This window comes from Condylostylus longicornis, unplaced genomic scaffold, assembly GCF_029603195.1.
Source record: "Condylostylus longicornis isolate FDR11 unplaced genomic scaffold, ASM2960319v2 ptg000036l, whole genome shotgun sequence".
Lineage (NCBI taxonomy): Eukaryota > Metazoa > Arthropoda > Insecta > Diptera > Dolichopodidae > Condylostylus > Condylostylus longicornis.
The window spans coordinates 1,409,797-1,427,912 of record NW_026578005.1 but is presented as its reverse complement, the minus strand read 5'-3'; the positions used below and the strand labels follow the sequence as shown (position 1 = coordinate 1,427,912).

At 24.9% G+C, this 18,116-nt stretch overlaps 1 protein-coding gene across 1 annotated transcript; it reads right to left on the bottom strand.

The window, feature by feature from the left end:
- Positions 1 to 11,945: 11,945 nt before the first annotated feature.
- On the bottom strand, positions 11,946 to 17,732 carry LOC129608812 (protein vreteno-like). Its single transcript, XM_055520549.1, has 7 exons — positions 17,386 to 17,732; positions 16,928 to 17,224; positions 16,660 to 16,869; positions 15,950 to 16,607; positions 15,693 to 15,871; positions 15,416 to 15,618; positions 11,946 to 15,359 (listed from the first exon to the last, which is right to left on the bottom strand). The coding sequence occupies exons 1-7, from the start codon at positions 17,640 to 17,642 to the stop codon at positions 15,178 to 15,180; spliced, it is 1,986 nt and encodes a 661-aa protein (XP_055376524.1). The 5' UTR covers positions 17,643 to 17,732; the 3' UTR covers positions 11,946 to 15,177.
- Positions 17,733 to 18,116: the final 384 nt, after the last annotated feature.

Genomic DNA, 18,116 nt, shown 5'->3' with positions numbered 1-18,116 from the left:
AAATAGAGACAAACCTATACATATTTTTTTAATATAATTTATTATTGTAGTTTTTTTTTATTTTACCACATTTATTTTTCATATATAATTGAATTATCCATTATAATTAATATACTTAAATGAACATGAATTATGGTAATTAAAATTCAATATATAATCATCGAATGCTTTTAATAAACTTATTCTCAAATTAAAAAACAATTTTCAACTTATACATATATTGTATACCAACTGAATTACCAACTGTAATTAATTCATCAGCATGAGAATAGGATTATAGAAGTAAAAACAAAATTATTAAATATAATTAATAATCATAATATTATAATATATATAAAAAAAATGCATTTGAGCAGAATAATTATTATAATGGGCATATTATTCTATATATAATATTTTACATAGTATAATGTCAAATAAATACCAAGTCAATCCAAAATTTTTTATATATTGTCGCAAAAAACTGATATTTGATATTAAATATAAGTTGTAATCAATTATTCTGCTAAAATACGAGAGCAAACTGATGTCTCAAATAAGTGGATTTATTATTGGTATATGTACGGGTAATGTCTGGATATGAAGAATTTTCTCTTATGAAAATATTTTTTGCATAATTTTCGCAATCGAAAAACGAATAAATCCGATATTTCTCGGATTTTATATTTCAGGAAATATAAAATAAAACGAGAAAAAATAGAGTTGACCTTGTCAACTCTGTGATACCCGTACGAATTTGTTACCCTATGTGCGAATAAATATGCCATAACTGACTATGGGACAGACTATGACTTTAAGTTACAGTATAACCATATTAATTTATGCAAAATTTCAGTACTGTGTTTTTAATATTTTCTATGATATCGCCAAACTACTATTAAAGTTGTATGGCAGCTAGCAGAAAGAGCCGAGTAATTTTAGCGAATTTTATCAAACACTTCGACCCTACTAATATATTTGCTTGTGTGAAATTTCAATACCATAGCTTTTATAGTCTCTGAGATGTAGCCAAATAACTTTTGAAGCTGTATGGCAGGTACCAGAAGGAGGCAAGTAATTTCAACGACTTTTTTCAGGCACATTGGCCGTACTAATATATTCGCTTGTGTGAAATTTCAATACCATAGCTTTTATAGTTTCTGAGATGTAGCCAAATAACATTTGAAGTTGTATGGCAGGTACCAGAAGGAGGCAAGTAATTTTAACAACTTTTATCAGATACATTGGCCCTACTAATATATTCCTTTGTGTGAAATTTCAATACCACAGCTTTTATAGGGCCTGTAAATAAATTTTGTTGTATGGCAGCTACCCGAACCAGTTTCTCGACCGTGTCCAATTTAAATAGTGTTCTGGCACTTACTACAATAAATCATTTGTGAAAATTTAGTGAACTTAGCTTAATTAGTTTTTGAGTTATCGCTGGGACGGGCAGGCGACGGACAGGCAAAGCTAAATCAACTCAGAATTCGATGCTGATCAAAAACATACACTTGAGTCTATATCTCAGAGCATTATTTCTTAGCGTTACAAACGGTAAGGCTAATTTAGTATACCCTTCGAACATACGCTCGCACTGGTATAAAAAAACTGTTTGAATTTTACGTAAATACTTTTTACTATATATACCATAGTTTTAATTTTCCATAGCCTGTTTAATATGGACTTTTTAATAAAAAAATAAAATAATTAACAAGCAGAGTTAATTCTATATAGCAACATGCATTTTTTAATTCAATATTTAATAGCCAGGAATAGTTTTTGTATATAATCATAAAAAAATGATATAGAAAAATATTAAACAATTTAAAAATAGATGTCGTTTCAGTGTTACTTATATTTATATTTACAGTAGATCAACATTCTCAACAGTTTATCTATAAACTTATTAAAAAATTACAAAAGAAATTATTTAAAAATGTAAATAAAATAAAAATTTAAAATTTAGTAAGCTATTAACACAATCAGTATAACATATGAACTCAGCAGTAAATTTGAAATTAGGGTACATTTGCTACGTATACAACAATTACAATAGCAAATACAAATATTAATATAAATTCGAACTAAATTTTAGGTATGTACAGTATGTATTTACATATATAATATTATATTTTCTGACACATTATAATAGTAAAATAATATATTATGTTAAAAACTGTTATATTTATTTATGATTTCACTAAATATTTTACGAAATTGTAATAATTTCATGGAACAGTAATTGTACAATAATTTCAAAATAAAATTTTTAAGAACTTTTTCAAAAATCAAGATAAATATTTTATTTAACACTTGTTTTTAAAAATATATTATGAAACAAAATACATACATACATATATAGCATTTATTTATGTATATAAGTGCTTTCTTAAAAAATTGTCAAATATAATATGTAAGAATAAAAATGAATCCATTCACAATTAATTTAGTTCTCACAAAATTATTTTAACTTAACAATGTGAAGAAATGGAAAATTCTTTAAATTATTTTATTTTTCTTTTCTTTTTGTTTCTAGTTCTATTCTTAAATTGAATATGAAATATAAAAATCAAATAGCTAGTTTCTAAATTTTCTATTGAAAAATTTTCTATACGTATGCAAATACAATAACACATAGTAGGCTTTATACGAATTATATAGTATTCTATATATGTTTGCATGTATGTATTATTATATAGAATCCACATGGACCGCTAACATAAATTAGAAATTTTCTTAAAAATACTTTTATAAAATTTTACTCCTTTCATTTTTTTTTTTTCAAATCTACTTACATACTACATTCATTCAAAGTTATTCTAAGGATTTCCAACAAATTAACCAATTTTCTGAAAATAAGGATAAAAAGAAAAGGAAATTTCCCATTCTGATGCTTTTTGTTTTTTTGTTTTTGTGTTTTTCATCTTATATTATTATAATATTTTACTTTTTTTTTAAGGAAGCACCTCAATTAAGACTTTTTCTTTTAAAGAAATTTTGTATATGTAAAACTATGTACTATTGTATTTACAATAGTATCAAAAGAATCTGTGAACCATAATTTCCATTTTGACATTTTATTATTTTTATATTTTTTTTATTTTTTGTTACCTAAATTATAGACAAAAAAAATAGAAAACCTAACCTAGAAATTTCCGAAATTTAGCGTAAAAATTGAAAAATTTTCTAAATACAATATAAATTTTAGATATGTATATAAAATAAATTTGCTTACGGTATATACAGTGAAGAGCATAAATATTGAGGGAACAATTAATAAAATCGAAACATCTAATTCAATAACGTAAAAAGGAATTTACGTTATTGATTACAATTAATTTATAAAAAAATCGTAAATTATTTATCATTTTTATATTGCAATTTAATCCGAGTAAAATCATCTCAGGTATGCTACCCGCTGATTAAACATCATGACGCAATAATTTTCTATATAGTGTTATATACATGTATTTGTAATTGTATAACGGCAACCCTTCTAATGTTACAACTCAATTAAAATCATCGATCGTCGTTTTTTAAAATATTTAATTTCGTTTAAAGTACGCCACTCAAAATTAAATTTACCGAAAATTTTACGGAAATATAAATCAATAATTTTATCTATTCAACATGGAACATCAAAATTCCATTTGCATTTTTTTTTTTCATGTAATTTTAACTTTGATATATTGTCATTGAATTTGACAATATATTATTTTTAACGGTTGACTGTATTTATGTTATTTATACTCGTAGATTCAAAAAGTTCATACAATTTAAAATTTTTTCTTTCATAATTTTTATTACAATAAAGTTCAGGGGCATTTAAAAATTAATTGTAAAATTTATTTTAACTTAATTTATTTTCACAAAATAATTATGTAAAATTAAAAAAATCTTTTCCATTTTCACAAAGTGTTATACTGAACGAATCTTATTTATTTTCATAACTCGGTGAACGTCACTAAATTCTGTGCATTTTTCGATGTGATATATCCACAGTATGTATTTGAAAATTTGACTATTATGTAACCTAATCAGGAGGAACAAATATTTTTAATATTAAAATTTGTTATTAAAATCGAAGAATTTCACCAGCTTAATATATATATGGATTTGTGTTCTTTACTTTCAAACACTCAAAAAATTTTAATGACAAAACGCCAATATTTTATAATTAAAAGCAATATAAATTTTAAATGTCTTTCAATGTGTGCTTTATTTAACATAATCTTGTGTACCACTGTATGTATGTATTTTTTATTTAGTTGAAGCTGAAAACTAAAATTATTTTCTACTTTTAAATTCAAAAAGGATAATGAATTCAAAAAAAGAGAATTTCAATAATAAAAAAGCTAAAAATATTTTTGCTTTTAAAAAGAATTCTACTTGTTAACTAACATTATATAGATATGTATGTATGTATATATTAAAATATCAAAGAATTCTTTTTATATAAATGCTATAAGACTGCCTATGTAAATTAAATTTTTGAATAGCTAGTTCGTTTCAAAATTTATACTTAGATTTAAAATAACTATAAAGAAGAATTTATTATAGAATTGCATTACAATTAATATAATATTTAATTTTTTTGGAGAAGTTTACAAAAACTTGTTAATAAATACAAATTTAATTAGTAAGCATTTTGTTAAATGATTTAAAATTAAAACAAATATTATTTATAAGTGTATAAAATTTGGAAATGAAAAGCTCAATTAAAAATTGACATGTAATTTAAATGGTATAATTTTATATAAACGAGATTGAAGGGAATTTTAAAACACTCATATAAAAATTATAATACAGGAGAGGGGTTAGGCTAAAATAAAAATTATGATTTTATCAACAAGTATAAAAGTATACTGATCAAGTAATTACTACATTTGCTCTACTATTTGGTAAACGGTAGATAAACTATAGAAACGAAATGAATATTTCATTCAACTAATTTGTCAACTACAATATCGATAGATTTTCTTTGAACCCAAAAATTTCATTGGATTTTTTTAATTTTTCGAATAACATGATAATTTTAATAAATATTAGAAATTTTATGTGTTGCAATCTATGTAATGTATGCACTATATTACTCCTGTAAATTATGTACATACATTTATGTCTTCTGCAGAAACGTAAAATATTATATGAAAAAGTGTTTGTTCTTTAATTTTGAAAAGTTATATTTTACTGTACCTAGTGGCCTTTTTATGTTGAAATGAAAAATATTTAATTTTCATATAATTTACTTGCAATTTAATTAACTTAATTTATTAAATTTTAATAAAATTATTTTGATTACTCTTATTTAATCTTTATTTGTCTAAGAACAAATTTTATTTGTTTCTGTTACCAAAATTAAATAGAAAAATACCAATTAGGCCAATACCTTAATGAAGGCAAAGAATATTTGATATGCATGACACACAATATTATATTTTAATATTAAAAGCGTAAACAATTATATATGTATATACGAGTATATTATAATAAAATACAAAATTATTATTTTTTGTTAAATATTTTGGTTAAGAATTAAAAAAATAATATATTAAGTATGTATTTCGATAAATCTCTCTACAATATTTTAATAAAACATACTTTTGTGGTATTCCTACTAAAGTAATTAATATTTAATTTGATATTTTCTTAAAATATTATACATATATACATTTAATTGCATTATATTATTTATTACTTTATAATTAGTTTACTAAAGTTACAATAATATTCAAAATTTTTCATATTATACATGATTATATAAAACCTATTAAAAATTTTTCACTCATTTAATTTATATACTATTATAATTAAAAATATTTTGTATAAAATACTTTAATATTATACACAATTTAGTATACTTAAGTTCTAATATACAATATAAAAAATTATAAAAATATAATAATAAAATTTGAATAATTTTATTTTACATAAAAGTTCAAAAGAAAATAATATTTTGTCATTAAATTTTAATCTGTTCATATACTTTTCTAATTATTTTTATAAAACTAATTTCATTTTAATCCATAAATCCATCTATTTTCGCTGCAACTACATAATATACAATTCACAAATATATAAAATAAAAACCTTTATAATTTAATTTTATTTTTATGCCACTTTACTATATATACTCGTATATACAACTTTTTAATATTAATCTCATTTTATATTTCCATTTCATTTAAATTCCAACAAAATCTCATTCTATACTTTTTATGAGTTAAATGTAAAATAGCACAAAAAAAAAAAAAGAAATGATATTATGTGTTTAACTTTTTCTCTAATTTCATCAAACTTCCCTCAACTGAATATTATATTATGTCTTTCTAAATTTTTTTTTACCTAATCATATACGTATATATACAATATAATATATAAGTCAGATTTTTTAATTCAAAAAGTCCAAAACTCCCATCTTCTTCCAATGATAATTTTCATTGAAGGAATAAAGAAATTAACAAAAAAAAAAAAAACAAAAAAAGACAAAAAAGTTTTTCCACTTTCCCACTCACTTCTACATTGGGCTTCCGTTAAAAATTCTATATACTTTTCTTATTCTAAAAATCTTTCTCATCCTACACATTTAAATATTTTATTCAAACGTAAATCTCTTCCCTCCCGTCCATATTTCTATATAATTTTCCTTTTGAAATTTTTATTGCACTCACTATGAAAATCGTTTTACTTAAAGTTATTACATACTTGAAAAAGTTCACGAATCACGATAATTTTATTACCAAAAAAAGAAAAAAAAAAAAATTTTTTTTTGGATAGCTATCAAGAGATTGTCATTTTATGTAGTAAAACTTTTAAAAAAAATTTTTGCATTTCTCATTTTTCTGGTAAAGCTAGCTATATGAAATAATGAGTAGGGAATTTGAATTAGAGAATTAAGAAAAACTTTGAAAAAGGTTCATTTCTTCAGTTATTTTTTTTTCTTCGAATGTTTGTCGAACACACACTACTTTTCGGTAGATTTTTAATGCTACCCATCCACTATTCAACTTGATACTTGAAAAGATTAAAAAACGCTGTGATCAACATACACTTCAATGTCATTTCAATTTTTTCAAAACTATAAATACTCGTAATTTTATACAGTATACAAAGTTACGCCCGCAAAAATTAAAATTTTTTAATATTTTCTTCATCCAAGTCCAACTAGTCCACTAATATGATTCAATGTGTTAAAAAGTTCCTATGTTTTCAACATGTGAAGCGACCAAGTTTAATAGCGGATGGGCAGCATAATATATTTAAAATACGTATTTAAAATTGTAAATATTCTTTGATTAAATTATAATCAAATTCACAAAATTAGAAAAATTTATAAAAATTTAAATGCACACTGTAACGAATTTTAAAATGCTTTCTCCATTAATATTTCTCAATTGATAATTCTAGTAGCTACACGTAACAAAATGTGAAAGTAGTTAAAATCTAAAATTTGTCTCGAATTAATCACATATTCGGTAATAAAATGCAAACAAGTTGACTTTGTGATAAAGAAGTATCGAAAATATTTTAGTAATAAATCAGAATTCGGGTAATATTTCCAAAATTTTACAGTATACTCTCCTCTATAAAAACGATTTTTTTTTAATTTCTTGTATAAACTTTTCCTCCATATCAAAGTGTTGTACCCATAAGCAGCATTATTTGTTCAGAACAAATACAGGATCAAAATAATGAAAAAAGCTTATATTTATAATAAGAAATGTGTAAATGTCAAAATTCTCAGAAAGAAAGTATACAAAGAAAGTATACAAAGAAACAGTACAAAAATTTGCACAAACTAAATTATTATGTACTTTAAATGCGTTGACATTACTTAATACAAAAGCTACTGTCACAATACTTCTGTAGTACGTTACGGTAGCGAGAACTGTACATTGTAGAAAAACCGTAATCATGCTTTAATGAAAACAATCAATACTAAAATATCATACGCCGTGTGATATGCAATTTTTAGTTCTGTAAAAATAATTTTTTCCCATTTTTTACTCTCTTTTTGATTTCATATTTTTTTAACATTCTTCATCTCAGTTTGAATTCTAAAAATTTTGATATTGTTTTAACTTTCTCAATAATAAAATTTAAGCTGATTTACAAATCTATTGGGATTATTAAGTTATCCTATGAAAGAAATTCAAACTAAGTACAAATAAAAAGAAAATAAAATTAACTAAAAAAAAAGACAAAAATATCTTGAGAATAATATTATGAAAAATTGTAAAAGTAATAAGAATATAGAATAAAATCTTAATTAAAAAAAACTTGGTTCAAAAAATTAATTTGCAGAAAAAGGTTCTAACGTTAAATAAATAGACACAGTTTTTTCGATCTATGGGATATGAAAAACCATTTAAATTAAAAAAAAAAAACAATTTTTAATTTATTAAAATCAAAGCTTTCATTATGTAATTGTGCATTATGTGTGTATCAATTTGTCTGATTGTACCTAATATTTTTAATCTTAAAATAGAAATTTAACACCTATAATTTTTTCTTAAAAAAATATTAGACATATTTCTAGCTGCATACAATATGGCAATTCATTTTCTTAACATTTAATAACAAAATGGACAGTATGATTAGTATAACGCTGGTGATAACGAGAAAATATATAAATTCCAAGAAATATTTTATACGTGATTGGGAAACAAAGTGAATTTTTTAACATAATTTCTTTTTATACTATTCACTTGTTTCTGGTTTTTTCCCTTTCACTAAATAACTAGGTCCAATTTTTAGTTAATATTGTGTGTATATTATAGAGCAATGCGAATATGCAAATATAACATTGTGAAGATGACATGGGCAATATTTACCCAATATGTACAGGTTTTTGACATACTCATATGTATGTCAAAAAAAAATTATTGTACAAGATGTTATATCCAAATTATATTTAACAGATATGATTTAATACTTTTAATTTTAGCTTTTATATAATAAAATGTTAAAAAATCGTGGTGATATGTGACAGAAATAATTTTGTTGTTAAGAGTTTTAAGAGTGCCGATTTCCTTTTAAAGCAATAAAACTTTTTTCTGTTTATATAGAATACAATATTGTTGATTTGTTTGTAATAATAAAAAAAAGCCATCATAATAATATGTAGATATTATTATTGCTTAGAGGCAAAACAGGAGTAAGGTCCAAAATACTCGTGATTCGTCCCCAGACGAGATCTGAAACCAAAATATAATAAACTCATTCCTACCAATGAATACCAACATTTAAACGACCGACTTCCAGACTATTAAACCTTTCCCAATTTGTGGAAACAGAAATGGAGAAAAAATTTTTGATAAAAGGCAAAATGAATCAAATAGTGGCATATAAAAGCAGAAAGAAATATGGCTAGATCGTCACCATAGCGAAAACTGATTTCCAGTAAGAAACCAGAAGAGAACACAAGCTAAAACCGCAGAAGTTCAAAAACGAAAGTGCCACAAGAACTGAATTGTAGAACAAGTGGGCGGATGCGAAACTATGAAAAAATCAGACCGAGTGTCTATAGTGAAATAACATAGATACAGTCAAATACACTAGCTAATGAATGAAATTTAAACCAACTACAATTATCGCGCCTTAACCTTACCTAATAATATGGTATTAAAATATACAAGCTTTTATTTACTCTTCCCCAGTCAAATACCTAGGCGATTCATTTAGAAAAATATCTTATAGTAAAATGTGCAAAGTATATTTTTTCTGAAATTTCTTCTATAATGTATATTTGTACATATTTACGTGTATTTACGTAGATACGTTTTAAGTTACTACAATAAAAATTACTTTAAATGTTGGTTTATTTACATTGTATTTTTTTTGTACCACATATCACTTGAGAAGCTTTTATCTAGGATGACAAACACTTCTCATTTATTTTTCGGTTTTTTTTTTTTTGTCTTCTTTGTTAACAAAAAATTAAAAACACACTCAAGTACATGACACACACATCAGCAAAAAGGAAAAAAACAACAACGTACATTCTAATAATACAAAATAAAAAAATGAAAGTAAATAAATGTTATTATCTAAAAACTCGCACCTAACTGCATTCACTTTTATTACTTGTACATGTAGATGTATATTTGGATACGCGCAGAACGAAAACATTTTCATTTAAACCAAACGACATAATATTCCCTTTGTGTGTTACACTCTCCGCATTGAATTTTTTTTTTATGAAGAAATAAAAAAAAATTATCCTACATTGTACATTTTTTACTTAGAAAAAAATTAAGATATCCTAAAGTGGACCTCGGCGAAATAACAATAATAAAATAAACAGTAATAAAAACAAAAACAATAGAAATAAATATGTAATAAAAAGCATTAAGCAAAAAGTATAAGGAGAACTTAAGTAAAATGTTAAATTAACATTTAAAATAAACGAATAGTTAACGTAATATACGTCAAAATGCCAATAGAATTATATGTGACAGATCTAACTACTACTATGATGAAAGTTCAGTTTCAGACCCTTGCGGAAAAGGGACTGTCCAAAATACTTAAGTACCAAATACGATAAGAAAAATCGACCACATAATTAGACCGAAATTTCTTCATACATAAATAATTTATATGACAGTGCTAGTATACATAAAAAATTTGTTAAACTTGATTTCGCAGTTGTGCTCATACTAATTGTTTATACAATTTAACATAAAAACAAAATATAATACATTTCATAAGAATAAAAATTTTATTTTTTTTTTCTTGCTTATTATTTAATTCATACTTTATAAAAATTTTACTTACATAACTAAAACAATATAAAAATATTTTATTGAACTTACAATATCTAACAATTGTATAAAACTTTCTTTACTAGCGTAATATGAATGCAAATAAGATTATCTTCAAGCTTTTTTTTTTTCAAAATCTATTTTTCATTTAATGTTCAAAAATAATTTTAAAACACTTTTTATACTTATAATTATAAACAAAATTCGAAATTGTGTTTTATAACTGAATAAAAATTAAAAATAAGTACAGGGTATTCGCGCTTAGCCCAAGTTCTGAAAGTTCGTTTCGAACGAGATATATGTATATGTATGTATGTTATTATTTTTCATCACATAATTTTTGAGAAATATTGTTATATTTAAGTTTATTGGTATTTTATTGTTTTTATTTTGCTGCTATTTCTTAATAGCGGATATTTTTTAAAATGTGGTAGTAATTTTTTAATATTAATATTTTTTTTTATAAATATTGAATATAATTTTTATAGTGACCTGACCGGGCTTTGAATCCGAGACCCTTCAGTTAACATACTTAGTTAAGTTATATTATATTTATTAACAAATTAATTTAAATGTCATGCATATGTATCTAAAATCAGTCCTTCAGTAAATAAGAAGAAATCGAAAATTTTTCTTGTATGTAATTGTAAATAGATTGTATTATAGTGTAAAAATTGAGCCTTATTCTAGATGCCGAAGTAGAGCGACAATTGTCGTTACGACTTGAATTTGATATTAGCGGCGATCGCAGTGACAATCGTCGGGGAATAGCGGGAAAATGTGTTTCAGCCTTATTACAGTTGTCGTTCTGATGCGAGATATGTCGTAGTGAAACGGCGTTTTTTGTCGACACCAAAAATGCAAGTTAAAACAAAACAATTTAACAACATCATAAAAAAATTAATTTTATACATAAATCACGTCATAAAATATATAATTTAATTTTTGTTTTTAGCGTTAAAGTATTTATAAATTTGAGGAATTGAAAATTTCATGACAGAGAACGCCTTTTACGGGTACTCGTTTTTCCCTCGAATATATTCAGTAAATATACAAAGGCCTCCTTTGGAAGTCTGTAATAGTTTATAAATCTATGAATAAAATAAAATGTTTGCAACTAATTTACTAGAAAAAATTTTGCAAATCCAATGGATTAGAGCTGTCGCTTAAATCTTTCGATCCATAATTGTTTTTTTCGTAAACCATAATGCAAATGGCATTTTTCATTATTTAAAAATATAAATATATACACTGAAAATTTTTTTTAGTTTGAACCTTACTCGCCGAAATTTCTTTTTCAAATATATCAATTTCACTTGAAACGTTTCATTTTCGATTATTTCTCGCACTCAATCGACATATGTATATCACATTTCAAATGATGTGACAGCGATAACGACAAATGTCACGTAAGCGACGCGACAACTAGAATAAGGCTCAATAATTTGTTCGGACTTTTGGAAAGTGTGAGGAAAAGCACCTTAATTGATCTCCCGATTTCTTTTCCAACGATCTCCCGGTAGTCGGAAAATTTTGGAATTACTTTGGCCACTGCCCTAGTAAGTATGAGGCCACCGCATTAAAAATTTTTCAAAAACTCCTTCAATCGGGTCAACTTCGGTATAATTCGTATATTTCTTCTCAATTTATTTTCTATTGAAATTATTTTTTAGTTCGAAAAAAACTATTGATGAAGTAGGTCCTCTTTGTTTGTTTATTTTTTTATTTTCGTATATAATAAGGGAATATGTAATTAAAAGCATTTAATTACACGTTTTTAGGTTCTTCTAACTGTAATCTTAAAAACCTTTTTTTTGCATACTTGCAGATCTTCAATAACAAAAAATTTTGCTGCTGCAGGTTTATTGGTTAAATTATATTGGTTATATTTATAGACATAAACAAACCATTAACAACAAATTATTATTTCTAAGCTGATTTTTTTCGAATTTTTAATATTTTTGTTGCATAAAAAAAAAATTTTTAATAATTTGACATGCCACAACTTTAGAGCTTTTGATATGCGACAATTTTCGAACATATTTTTTTACATACTATTTTTGCACATTTAATTAATTCAAAGTTAGCACTTAATCACTGCCCTGGTATAAGGCAACCGCATTAAAAAAATTTTCCGAGCTAATTCAATCGGGTCAAATTTTATATGATTCGTGTGTGTTTCCACACTTTATTTTCTATTGAAATTATTTTTTATTTTGAAAAAACCTATTGAAAAAGTAGTTGCAATACGTTTGCTTAATATTTATTTTATTTTCGTATATTTTAAGAGAAATGACCAATTAAAGGCATTTATTTGCTGCATTTTAGGTTCTTCTAACTAAAATCTTGAAAATATATTTTAGCGTAATTATAGCTTAAAATTATTTTTCTTTTGCACATTTATTTGTTTAATCATAGTAGTGATATGTACATACATGAATGCAACCAATAACAACAAACCATTATATCTATGCTATGATTTCAAACTTGGAGTCGTTTTGCAGCATATGAACAAAATTTTAGTAATGTTTTAGAAGTTTACATGTACTACGATTTTCGAACATACATTTTTTTATCAAACATTCTATTTCGGCATATTTCAAAATTTTAACTTGTAAAAGATATTTTTGTATTAATTCTAAGTTAACACTGATTATTTGAAATACCCAATAAGCATGTTTTCAGTTGTTTTGTAAAAGGAAAATATGCTCAGAAGTTGGTAAATTTACCCTATGAAAATTTTTCAACTTTAATTTTATATTTAATTTCCGTAATTTAATTCAGTACCCTTTTAAAAGGTAACGAGGTCCGTATCGCTTGATTTTCTATAACTTTTAGAAAACATATTTTTAATAAAATTTATTTTGAATGCAAACTGCCTTCTTTTGGGAATTTTTTTTTGTAAACAGCAAAATAAAACTCCAAAAATATAATAATCGCCGTTTAGAATATCAAATTCAAGTCGTAACGACAATTGCCGCTCTACTTCGACAACTAGAATAAGGCTCAATATTTATATAAAAATCTTTTTAAATATTTTTAGATATAAATGACTTAAAGCATAAAAGGATAGTGATAATTTTTTTTTCATCCAAACTCTACACATTTTTTTAAAAACTATAAAAAGAAAATGAGAGTTCGCCTCTGTACCTCTTAAACTTACCAGGACAGTCACTGAAATATTGAAAATACCCAATATTTTCTTGGATATAAACATGTTTTCAGTAAAGTTTTGTAATAAAAAGAAAATATGCTTAGAATTTATGAATTCAACTTACGAAATTTTTTTATTTTTTATTTTTTTTAAAACCATAAAAGAAAAATGAAACTTGGAGCAAGTCTACGCGATGCTTTTTATTATGCGATGCGATCCCAAGACAGTGCTTTGGCATTAATTATGATACTTGAAATAAATTTTTTTTAAATTGATATTTGAATAATTAAAAAAAATTATCCTTTTCTCAATTCAAATTTGAAATATTTTTTTTTTCAAAATTAAAAACTTTCTTATATTTTTTAATTTATGTTTTAAAAACATAAATACTATGCAAATTTGACGTTAAATTACTTAAAAAAATATTGTTATGCTTTACTCATATACCGAATAAGGATGTTTCATTTAGAAACTACGCATTTACACCCATGACAATTGATAAAGTCATCCATGTACATACACATATATATCTATCAGGCCACAAAAAAACAATTCCTAATGTCTTAAATTTTTTTCAAATTAAAATTTTTTCTGCGTAATTCAGTATCCCACCCTTCAATTTTGCAATTAATTTTTTGTAAATGCATTTTTCTAGCGAAACCGATTTTACAAACCGATTCTTTAAAACTTATCGTTAAGTATTCGAATAATGTGTAGTTTATATCAGCGTAGTTGAAAATATTATTCGGTTTCCTTTACACAAATAATTTCCAACAATACTTGCAACTTTCATACAAATTTTTGACTAACTGTCTGAACTTGGCGGCCTGACAGATACATATGCACAATACGGCAATAACTTATAAGTAGAAATATAAATAACTAAATTCTTTGAAAAATTTTCAATTAACAAATATAGAAATATGTATGTATGTATATAGAAATTTGTTTCTTGTCGTCGTAATTACAAATGACGTATGTACGTTACATACTTCGATTTAGTAGTTTCTTATTTTATAGTATGAACTTTTTTTGTTACTTTTTTTAAAAGTTTTTAGTTTTTTTGGTGCATTTTTTGAATTCATGATTTTTTTTTGATAAAATTAAAATAAAATGAAATGTGTGAATTTATAAAAACGAAATTTGAAAGAACGTTTTACAAGTTCAATTCAAAAAACTAATTCACTTAAAAAATAGATAAAGAAATGATTACTCATTTAATTGCATGTTGTAATTATAAGCCATCCTCTTCCTGTTTAATAATTTTTGAGAGTGTTTCTATTCAAATATTCCATAATCCTTAATAGCATTGACAATTTCTTCAGGTAATGTTATAAAAATTTCTCCCTCGACAACCTCGATTTCTGGGATGGTAAGTAAAGCATGCAATTTTATAATATCTTGTAATTTAGTTTTATCTAAATTACTAATTTTTTTTTGTTTTGCCATCGTTTGTAATCCTTAAAAAAATTAATTTAAATATAAAAATTGAGTACATAAAATTTTATGTTCTTACCTTTGATATAACACTGATTTGTAAAACATGGTAAATTTAATTGCTGCGGACATTTACGAATATTATTAATTGAAATATTATAAATGCTTCCAAAATCCAACAAAGTTAAAATAGGCTTCCCATCACCTGAAACTACTTCACATACACCTCTGTACCAAGTATTAGGTGTATCAGAACCCTTCACTAAACAAATTTCACCTTCTCTGTAAATGTAAATATTTGTAAGGTAAGATCATTAAAAAAAGAGACTAGTAAAATTTTTGAATTGATTGTTCACCTCGGTGTATAAAAATCAATATCTGACTGAGCATAAGCTGCAATCTGGGTGTTTATTTTATCCAATTCCTCAGCATCATTGTTAAGTATACAACTTATGAAACCCAATTCAATAAAAGAGTTGTCCAGGACAATTACTTTAGCACCGCAGCAAGGTTTGAATTTTCTTATTTCTACATCCTTTAAATAGAAAAACACAATTTACATCTTTGACGATTTCTTATAAGTTTTTTTGGTGGTTTCAAAAATATAAATTACATTTAAAAATATTGGAATGTCATGTATGCTTGGTTTAGTAGGATTTATTAAGATGTTAAGCTTTTTGTTTATATTTTGGTTTGTATCAATTGCTTTTAGCTCCACAGAAAACAAATCATTATTTTTTTTAAATACTTGCTCTATTTTTAGGGTTACATTGTCTTCAATTATACTATACAAAAATTTTTCGGCTCTCTTATTTAAAACAGCATTCTGCACTTGTTCTAAGTAAACACAATATGTTAATCTCTTTAAATTTTTTAAATCGGCGGGAAATTCCCTTAACTCAGGCATTGCCTTCAGCACTGTACAACCGATATCTGGGTAAGCTAATAAAATTTCTTTATCTCTATTTGAATTTAATACTACAGCACGAAACCACTCGAAGTTATATTGCGCTAGCACAATGTCTCCTGGAACAGGCAAATTTGAAATATTTTTTGCAACAGCTCCAAAAGAAGCAATAGTATTTATGATTCTAACATAATCTGCGTGATCGTTTTCCTCAATCGAGCGAATGAAAACACAATTCGATTTTTCAACGTGTGTTATCACAACACTAGCTCCGCAACGAATCTTGTTTTCAATTTCATTTTCAATTCTCAAGTTTTTGTAGGGGTCACAAGTCATTTTGGAACGTTGTAATCGAATTAACTGGCTGAAAATTAGAACTTAATAAGTATACTGATTGAGTTAAAAATAATTTTTACAGTTTTTCTGTGCATGTGAACTTATGAGTAGGCCAATCAGCGTTCTGGCATTCTTTGCTGCAATAAAACTCTTTGCATTGTTCACAAAAGCTCACAGCATATTTTTGACAAACAAAACACACACAAATTTCCAAATTCCTCGCCCCCTGGAAATTTTGATATTTTTCACCGAATAGATTGCTAAACTGATAACGCGAGTCACACCTTATGCTATATAATGTAATATGATTATGAATTTGATATAAATTCAACTTAATTTTAATATTACGAGTTTGTGCTACATTTTCCAATATTATAAACATGATCTGAAATGCGTCTGTTTTGAAAAAATGAAGACTCCTTACTCTGATTAGAGTACTCTAAATACTTCAATATTGTCAAGGAAGGGTAAATTAGATTGTTTATATCCGATTTAAGCAACTCTTCACTTATTCCTTTTGATGAATGACTACAAAAATCCAGACTTTTTTCTGATATGGAAGCTTCAACTTTTTTTTCTGTTTTTTGTGAAACCTGAATATTCCATTCATTGGTAGACATGCCTCTTAGAACTGCTTCTAACGATCTTAAAAAATAAAGGTTCAAAATGTGTAGGTTAGAATAAAAAATTATAAACAAATTTAAATTTAGCATTTCCAGAAGCAGCTGATAACGCCACTAACTAGAAGCCGCTTTAAAATATTCATGTAAATTTATATACGTACATGCATATATTACATAACTTACGTTTCGTCTTTACATTCTGCAAATCGTAATGGGTTAAAAACATCATTCATTTGTGTTACTCTTAGTATATCTCCATAATTAGAAAGAATATTTTTGAGAGCTTCATTATCCATACCTTTCGGGACATTTTTAAGACAAATCATTAAACTCTTATTTTTCTCTAATCCGGCCCCGGGCCCTTCAGCATATACATTGTCTTTGTTTTTAAAGCATATTTCCATAAAGTTTTCACGTTCAAAATCACTAAGCTGCATCATTTTGGATAAAAATATTTTGTAAAAATTTTTTTTATTTAGAGATAAAGTAAACAAACTAAATTTCAAATTAAAATTTCTTGCACTGTAAAAATAAAATTATAAAACATTTTGAATTTGAAACTTTGAAAATGCAAATACAAAAATTCAAAACAGACAATTAAATGACAGAATAGAAAATAGAATAATCTACTGTCAATGTAAGAACATTTTTTTTAGATACAAAAAAGTTGCTGCTTTAATTTAACTGCCAAATTGACACATGTTGTTATCGAGCTACCGCCTTCGAAGAAAATTCTGTATATAATATCATATTTAACAAAAAACTTACAACGTTTTGACGTTGACGATTTAACAAAAAACTTACAACACAGTTTTGGTATCTTCCATCATTTATATTCATTTCAAGAATAATTATTTCCATTAATGTTTTTACATAAATTTAAGATTAAAATATAACGTCATAAATTTGAATTA

Excerpts from the sequence above, each read along its gene's own strand:
- LOC129608812 (XM_055520549.1), bottom strand. The coding sequence starts at position 17,642 with ATGATGCAGCTTAGTGATTTTGAACGTGAAAACTTTATGGAAATATGC. Across the intron at positions 17,225-17,385 it reads GCAGAATGTAAAGACGAAAC|ATCGTTAGAAGCAGTTCTAA; the intron begins GTAAGTTATGTA and ends TTATTTTTTAAG. Across the intron at positions 16,608-16,659 it reads TTCACATGCACAGAAAAACT|CCAGTTAATTCGATTACAAC; the intron begins GTAAAAATTATT and ends TCTAATTTTCAG.